Source organism: Patiria miniata, unplaced genomic scaffold (genome assembly GCF_015706575.1).
Source record: "Patiria miniata isolate m_02_andy unplaced genomic scaffold, ASM1570657v1 HiC_scaffold_29, whole genome shotgun sequence".
Lineage (NCBI taxonomy): Eukaryota > Metazoa > Echinodermata > Asteroidea > Valvatida > Asterinidae > Patiria > Patiria miniata.
Genome location: NW_024037068.1, coordinates 600,177 through 608,665, shown reverse-complemented (window position 1 = coordinate 608,665; position 8,489 = coordinate 600,177). Strand labels below are relative to the sequence as shown.

Below are 8,489 nucleotides of genomic sequence, written 5' to 3'. Positions count from 1 at the left end.
TATTTGGTTGGGGATGAGATTTTGTCGGACTTATGAGGCGTCGGACCCCGTTGTTTTACATGATTCAACTACTACCAGGAAAAGTTTTATGATATACTATAGGTTTTTCCGCACATTTCAAAACTTATTTTCATTGAAATTCATAAACAATTAACTTCAATTGCATACCCCTTTATGTTAGTCTTTGGTCGCTCATTTTCGCACTTTGTTCAAACAATTTTATACCTTGGCCAGTACTTTTTCGTGAAAGACAACTCAATTTCGTCGTCCGCGCGCAATTGCCGAACGCACGATAGATGAAGCAATTTTGTCATTTTGCAATTAAATGTTATATAAAGTTATGATTCAAAATCGTCTCATGGTTGTATGCTATCTTCGTTTTTTTTACGTTTTCATCTGTTCTACTTTAAACATATTTATACTTTATTGTGTTTGTGTCTGTTTTGTATTTTCCTTGTTTAACATAGGTTTCATGTAATAATCATTATGCAAAATTGTAATCTCTTTTCAATACTTATTTGTGCATGTATTCATTTAGTTCTTTTGACAACTTTATGCGTCAACAACTGAATGAAATATATACACAGGCAACTCAATGCATTGAGTTGTCTGTGCATTGCAATGCATACTTTCCATTTCATGCAAGAAATAAGTAGGCCTAAACTTATGTAGTTATCAGCTAAATGCATTTATATTTTCACATCTTTTGGACTAACAGTCAACTTTGGATTGGTTATTAAACCTTCAATTTCTTGTCTTGCAAGGGCCTACACCGTGCCAAATAAGTGTGTGCATGGCGTGCGCATTCGTCTGGTGAATTTGATAGAACATTTCTTGAAATCGATTGAACAAAGACGAATTCAATCCTTACATTATGTAGATGCTAATCAGGTGAGACAAATTCCATTGAAATCATGACGAAAATGTACCATTGATCATTTGGAATGCCCAATGACTAAATTCATTGTATCATTTGCGGGTTCCGGTCTTCTCGAGACGAAATTGCACCGTTAATGAATTTGAATGAAAAAAAAAGTTTTAAAATGTGCGAAAAAACCTACATTAAAGTATTACAAAGGTGAATCGTTCAAAGGTGAACGAGATCGCTCACTACTATATGGTTCACCTTAGTACTACGTGACTACTGAGTAGTACAAAGGTGACAAACTTTGCAACGGGCATGCGCATGCGTGTTGCATCATAAAGCTCATTCACCTTTGTACTACTAAGTGTATGGAACGCCAAACGTACCAATCTGTGATGCTACTAGTTAAAAGTTATTTGGTTAGGACTTTCAAGGCCATTACGCCAACACACACCCACCCGTATGTGGCGTTCCATAACTTAGTAGTGCAAAAGGTGAACGAGTTCAACAGGCATGGGAAATCACCGTGACCATGTGTGAGTGGCTATCCTTGGCTAGTATGAGAAAGGGTGACTAGCAGAAGTAGTGCTTGCAAAGTTGACTCAGTAGTAATACACAGTGACGGGAGCACAGGTTGTTGTTTTGCGTGATTCAACTACCATACCAGGTAAGTTTTATAATGTGTTGAGGGGAAGAAATGCAAGATTACTAGTCCTTACGAGTGTAGGTTGATTATGACTTCCAACTAGAACCAATAAGTTAATAAGAATCCATCAGGGGGCGGCGGAACACGTACTTTTCAAACTGGGGGGGGGGGGGGGGGGGGGGGGGGCAACACCATATTTTCAATGGGGAGCGCTGTAAAATCCTACAATCAGGCACACTATTTTAACTAAAAGTATACAAATGCACCCTTCTCATTTAGGGGGAGACCGTTGCCATGCACGTCAAATGGAATGTTTTTGGATTTTTTTTTGGGGGGGGGGAGGGGCCATTTGCACCTCATGTTTTTAGCGTCATTATAAAAGGAATAATTGTAAAATTTGAATTATGATTTATTTACTCGATTTGTGCTAACATGTTTCTTCAATACAATTGACAATAATATGGAGCTACTATTGAAGGGAAAGGGGAGACAAGATCTTCGTCCAATAGACTTGTCGCCAGTCCCCTGTGCTCTAAGCAGAGTTGTAATGGCTCCAGTCAATTATGGCTCGACTCGAGTCCGACTCGAGTCACAATTTTTGGCGACTCAACTCGACTCGAGTCTCAACGGGTAAATGACTTGACTGAACTCGAGTCACTTCGAGCAAATGACTCGACTCGAGTCCCTCATCAGAAGACTCGACTCCCTCATCAGAAGACTCGACTCGAGTCGGCGGCTAATAACACTCGAGTCTCAAAACTGTGCGAAAATGTCTTACTTACGGTATGAACTTATGTATGTTCGCGTACTTTACTTTCAAGCTCGACGCAACCTTCTTGCCCTAATGATTTGACTCGAATCGAGTCACTTCCTTAAAATGACTCGACTCGACTCAAGTCACAAAATACAGTGACTCGTTACAACTCTAAGTGAAATAACAACGTCCACAAAATGATTGCTGATATTTTGTTCGACAGGACTTACCAATACCGAAGATCGATTTGTCATCGACTTGCGTTCTTGTTCCAGTCTCTCTTGAGCTAGAATCCACCCAGCGTTCGAGATGGGCCAAAAGTTTTCAAAGTATTTGCAGGGCTTTATGGAGTCCATGTATCAAAAGCGCAGTAAGTTTTAATTAGTGCGTGTGGTAGTTAAACTAAAATTAGTGTTACGGATCTCCATTGCGTGTATTTGATAATTCTAGGCCTAAATGTATTTTTGTAATGCAATCCTTAATATGCACCTTTGTGTCCTAATTAACTTTATTTTCAATTTTCATTTTGCCTTTTTCAAGGGTATTTTGGTGCCTTTTTGGTTTTTATGCTAATTCAAATTTCCATATTCATGAGCAAAATTGTGATGTCAATTCAGGCAGAAACCTCAATGTTACAACTAGTTTGCACAAAAAGTTGCCAGAATGTTGGATATTTCGCTTTCGTAACGTTTTTTTTCCTGAGCAAATGTTGGGTTTCACAATTGGAACAGAAAACACCTAAAATTAACTTACTGAAATGACATCACAGCAACAACGCCCTCAGTTGTCCGTAAAAGCTGTTGTTTAAAGAATTGCACTTTTCAATAAACTTAAGCAAAAAGGGATGTCAATTCCTTTTCATACATTTAAGAGAATTAGAATGTAGCACAAAATATGTTCCTAGGAAATATTCACTTCCGATGGGCCCTTTAAACTTTTCTTTCAAAACGAGAAAGTTTACAATAGAAAGGCTTTGCAAGGGCTTTCGTGTCACAGAAATTGTGTTATTTTATCACCCAGTGATGGCTATTATGGCAAAGTTGAAACCGGAGGATATTCGTCTGTTGGAGACCTACGAGTATGAGGGAGTTCCCCTCGCTGAGGATACTTTGAAAAGTACCATGGATGACCTGAAGACATTCGAGATCCGGGAAGACGACGTGTTCATTGTTACCATGCCAAAAGCAGGTATTATGCTCCAGAATACTAGTAAACCAGGGGTGAATGAGGTGGCCAGGTATACGCATTTGCCAATATGGAGGACAATTCGCTCTTTTCACACTTCCGCCATGGGCTTGCACAGCCTCGATCTGGCAACTTTACACAATACATATAGCCGGTTCAGTGATTCCGGCGTCGGGGTTCAGATCACCGACTGAACCGGCTATTTTTATTGTGTAAAGTTGCCAGATAAGTCGAGGCTCTGCATGCCCAATGGCGGGGGTGAAAAGAGCGAATAGGGACCACGATTCTGTGAATTCCATAGTTGGAAATCGTATACAAAAGCTATTTGGGCATTATTCACTTTTTGGGTAATTGATTATTAACAGACGGACAAAATTAACGCTACGGATCTTCATTGCACGTATTTGATAATTCTGTGACCTTGGTGGTTTTCTTTAAATTTTTCTTTCAAAACGAGAACTGAGTTGGAATGTCATGGTTTAGCGGTTAAGAGCACCTGACTCATGCTCTGGTGTTTCAGAGGCAACAGTGGCGTGGGTTCGAGCCCGGGTCTGGACACTTGTGCCCTTAAGCAAGGCACTTAACCATTATTGATTCGTCCTTCGGACGGGACATAAAAGCCGTAGGTCCCGTGTGTTGTGTAATGTAATGCACGTAAAAAACCCCAGTAACACTTATCGCTAAGAGAAGGGGTTTGCCCCGGTGTTCCCACGTGGAGTATTTAGAAGAAGAACCAACCAAGAACAAAGGAATCGAGGTCCACGATTGATGTGTTGACACATTTTCGTGTTTGCACGGGTGCCGCCAGACTTTTTTTGAATTGGGGCGTGTGATTCTTATAGATCGCGCAAAGCATTGTGGGAAGCATAAAGTTCATGTACTTAGTTTGAAACCATGCATCAACTCAGATTGTGCACATCCCATTAACTTGTGTACTTTCCTACGGTGTACCCAGCCTTTGCTACTCACAAGAAAGCATTAACTGCTTTTGCCTTTTGGTTGGACTTTTCGTCTTGAAATACCCGAAGGTATTTACATGAAAATTACTATAAGGACGCGGCCCAGATCGTTTGGTTAATTGTTGTCTTGAGTTACCTTTTGTTCCACTTGTACAGTATTTCTTGCCGTGTTGTATAAAGATGATGCGCGCTCTAACTCCGCTTTCGATCAGGTACCACGTGGACGCAGGAGATCATGTCAGCCATTTTGCACGATGGCGACATCAAGAAACTCAACCAGAGGCACACGATGATGAGGGTGCCCTTCCTGGAGATGACACATGGCGCCACGGTGCATAAAGATGTAAGAAAATGGCATTTATATATTCAGAAGGTTTGCTTCAAAGAATCAGCATTTAATTCGTGTAACTGACGATTCACCCTTTATGGTGCGCCCCCTAGAGGTTACCACCGAGGTGCCATATTTATTTGCATATCCTTGCGAACATGTCATTTCTTTTGCCAAAGGCGCTGCATGCACAATTTTTTAATCTTCGCGCGCAATAGATGTTAAAATTCTCATGCATTAACGATGTTTATTCACTTGTTCGGTGACGTCACGTATAGGCCTAGTCCCAACAGGACGGAATAATGTCATGCGTCGAAAGCATCTATTCATTTGCAAACCAGTTTCATCGTTTTCTATGTAATATCATTCAGACTCAACAACCATGAGTTTCAGGAACATAGGTATGCTAGCTAGCCGATGTAAAGCACATTCCCGGATGTCCGCGCCCACCAGCAGTACCATGGAGGAAGCCGTACGTGGTACGTGTGGGATATTTACTTTTACGTGTAGCGTTAATCGGCCAATGAGAGAAGCACATTATACCTCATACGTGGTGTGACACTTACTTCTTGCCAGATACCACGTGCTCACAAATTGTTACCCCGGATGCCGAGGAGTTCTCCCCGCCTCATAAAGTCCCACCTGCCGGGTCAGCTCCTGCCCCCTCAGGTCTGGGAGAAGAAGATCAAGATCGTCTACGTCATTAGGAACCCCAAGGACGTGGTGGTGTCCACGTTTCACCACGTCGAGATGTTGACTCCGGCCGACCGACAGCCTAACTTCGACGACATATTTGACAGGTTTATCAATGGCACGAGTAAGGGTTTCTTTTGCTCTTTTGTATGTTTCCATACACTCTAAAAACAACTTAGTCAAAATGTTGACTGGTTTTCCCAGTTATTGAAAATTGACTAGGAATTTAGTTAAACATGCAAAGTTTCATACTTTGACTAGAAAAAGTAGTTGGGTTCGACTCCAATTTCAGTTATTTGCATAACTATTTTTCCAAAGTCAATAATACTGACAGGAAATAAGACTGATTTTCAGTTGCACCCAGCTGACCCTGAATAGCTAGTCAAATTTGACTAGTTCTCGTCAAATCTGACTAATGCTTTTCTAGAGCACAGGGAGGATCAAGAGGGTCAACCTACTGCCCTCTTTGCGTCTGACCTACTGGCTGACTGACTCCCCCACAGACCCTCAGTACCAGAGTTAATTAACAATGATGTGGGATAGTACGTTTTGAACACCCGCTCGGTATATATTTTTGTTAACTTTGTCAAAAGGTCTCTGCATCGTGAAAATCCGTTTCAGCTTGAAGTTTTGAATACGGTGCCCCTTTCACAGAAACAAACTTACATTTTCTTTCGACATGTGCACAATTCCTGTATTTTGTTTTCCCCTCAAGTGCCGTACGGCAAATGGTGGGAACACTACCTGTACTTCTGGGAAAGGCGTAACGACGACAACATTTTATTTCTTCGCTTTGAGGACATAAAGAAGGTATAGTTATAGTTCTGCAAAATTTCCTCGAATGAATCAGTGGTAAGCGCTTTTGAGGAATGTATATATGTTTTGGAAAATATTACTGATCGCCAATCCACTGTGCTACTTTTTATTACCGTAATGATTGAATACTGAACTTTTACCATCACAACCCGTAGGACCTCCGTGGCACCGTTATGAGAATCAGCAAGTTCTTGGGCAAGTCGTTGCCGGATGACGTCATCGATGCCATCACTGATCACTGCACCTTTGAGAACATGAAGAAGAACCCCATGACCAACCCAGACACTCTGCTCCAGAACGCGCATGGCGGCCAGATGCCCGAGGGAAAATCGTTCATGAGAAAAGGTAATACATTGTGTAGCCCCTCAGTCCAAAATATACACACCCAAACAAAAGTGCTGCAACCCAAGCTTGCAGCCATTTTGAAAATGTATCCCTCCGATCAAAAGGAAACAGTTCCGCTTGCTACTGCAGTTTCGTCTCAGGATTACCAATGTTGGAGGTTTGTACAATGTGAGGTTCCATCTTACAATTCAAATAACAATTGAGGGCACGCAAATCAGGCCCGCGTGGGATTTTGTGTTTATACACAACTTCAGCAAGTATGCTCCCATTACATGGATTGGGGGAATCAGAGTTGTAATGACTCGAGTCAATGACTCGACTCGAGTCCGACTCGAGTCACATTTTTGGCGACTCGACTCAACTTGAGTCCCAACGGGTAACTTATTCGACTGGACTCGAGTTACTGCGAAAAAATGACTCGACTCCTCTCGAGTCCCTCATCAAAAGACTTGACTCGAGTCTAAGGCTAATGTACAAAGGTATTATTTTCGCGTTCTTCTCGTTAGCGTCAACGGTTGTAGCCGTGTTCAAATATCAGCGATTCGAATTGACTCGAGCGAAAAGTTGATTCGAACCGACTAGACTCGACCCCCACAGTGACTAGACACGACTCGACCTTCTTGACCTAATGACTCTTCTCAACTTGAATCACCTGCTTAATGTGACTCAAGTCGGCTCGTCAGAAGTACAGACGAGGCAGTACTTCTGTACGCAGCTGGAGAAATGTCTGGATGGATGTTACACCAGGATGCTGCGCATGGCCCTGAACATCCCATGGCAGTATCACATGAGGAAGCAGACCTCTATACGCTGGCTTGCAGAAGGTGACGAAAATATCAGGGAACGCCGTCTCAAGCTTGCAGGACATTGCGTCCGTCACCTAGAGCTGGCCGCTAGCCCAATCATTCTCTGGGAGCCCAGCACATGGCGCACTGCCTCACGAGGAAGAAAAAAGTCTCTCCTTCGTGGACATGCTGACACCGGCTCGACAGGCACCGCCGAGGAGCTCCGCTCCTGCATGCTGGACCGGGGCTTCTGGACAAAGATTATTGGGCGGGCTCGACCTGCCTCGACTTGATTGAAGTCGACTCGTCACAACTCGGGGGGAGTGGGGACGAATTCGTTTTTAGTGAATTCTTTAGAGCTTCTATGTTAATAAATATAAGCTACCGGTATACTATTTCTAGTTGACGCAACTGGAGTCGTACTCGACTCAAGACGTTGAGACTAATTGTTTTTACTGCTTGAGATTCGTCTCAGCCATCCAGCCCGGTCCTGGGCAGCATGAACAGCCTGATTATTTTGAGGCCGAGGTACCGGTATAACTGGCTTTCAATTCTTTGTTTTTTTGTCTTGAAACAGGAAAAGTTGGAGGTTGGAAAGCTCAGCTGACTGACGCTCAAAGCGAGGCTATGGATGCCCTTTGCAAGGAGAAATTGGCGGGAACAGGACTTACCTTCGAATAATAACAAACTGTCTGTGGCCTTTGAAATTGTACGTTTTTAAAAATCAGCAGATATATTGTTCCATTTGGTATATACATGCGTTTAAAGAAATACTAAATTTACAAATTAGCCTTTTGGACTTGTTAAAAAATATCACTTTTCTTAACGTACAGTTAACGTACAGGAAATAGTTTTCTCAGTAGGTACATGGGCGTCGCGAGGGGGGGGCGGCAAGGGGGCAAGGGGGCGCTTGCCCCCCCCCCCCGGAAAAGCAAAAAAAAAAAAAAAAGGAAGAAAAAGAGAGAAAAAAGAAAAGAAAAAGAAGACGCAGTCATAGTAGTGTAAATGTAATGGGGTGGGTGGGGGGGGGGGCGAAATGTCCCTGCCCCCCCCCCCTCCTCCCTCTAAAACTGATAATTCGAGAAAATGTTGAGAAATACAGGATTTTGGGGG

At 42.6% G+C, this 8,489-nt stretch overlaps 1 protein-coding gene across 1 annotated transcript; it reads left to right on the top strand.

Moving 5' to 3' along the window:
- The first annotated feature begins 1,248 nt into the window (after positions 1-1,248).
- LOC119735362 (sulfotransferase 1E1-like) lies at positions 1,249-8,257 on the top strand. Its single transcript, XM_038209062.1, has 8 exons — positions 1,249-1,532; positions 2,489-2,635; positions 3,286-3,453; positions 4,622-4,752; positions 5,314-5,554; positions 6,146-6,240; positions 6,402-6,591; positions 7,954-8,257. Exons 2-8 carry the CDS (start codon positions 2,575-2,577, stop codon positions 8,055-8,057), a joined length of 990 nt encoding a protein of 329 aa, XP_038064990.1. The 5' UTR covers positions 1,249-1,532; positions 2,489-2,574; the 3' UTR covers positions 8,058-8,257.
- Positions 8,258-8,489: the final 232 nt, after the last annotated feature.

Bases quoted from the DNA above. Each gene is read 5' to 3' on its own strand.
- LOC119735362 (XM_038209062.1), top strand. From the start codon at position 2,575: ATGGGCCAAAAGTTTTCAAAGTATTTGCAGGGCTTTATGGAGTCCATG. The intron at 3,454-4,621 runs GTATTATGCTCC...GCTTTCGATCAG, and splicing joins TGTTACCATGCCAAAAGCAG to GTACCACGTGGACGCAGGAG. The intron at 4,753-5,313 runs GTAAGAAAATGG...ACTTCTTGCCAG, and splicing joins GCGCCACGGTGCATAAAGAT to ATACCACGTGCTCACAAATT.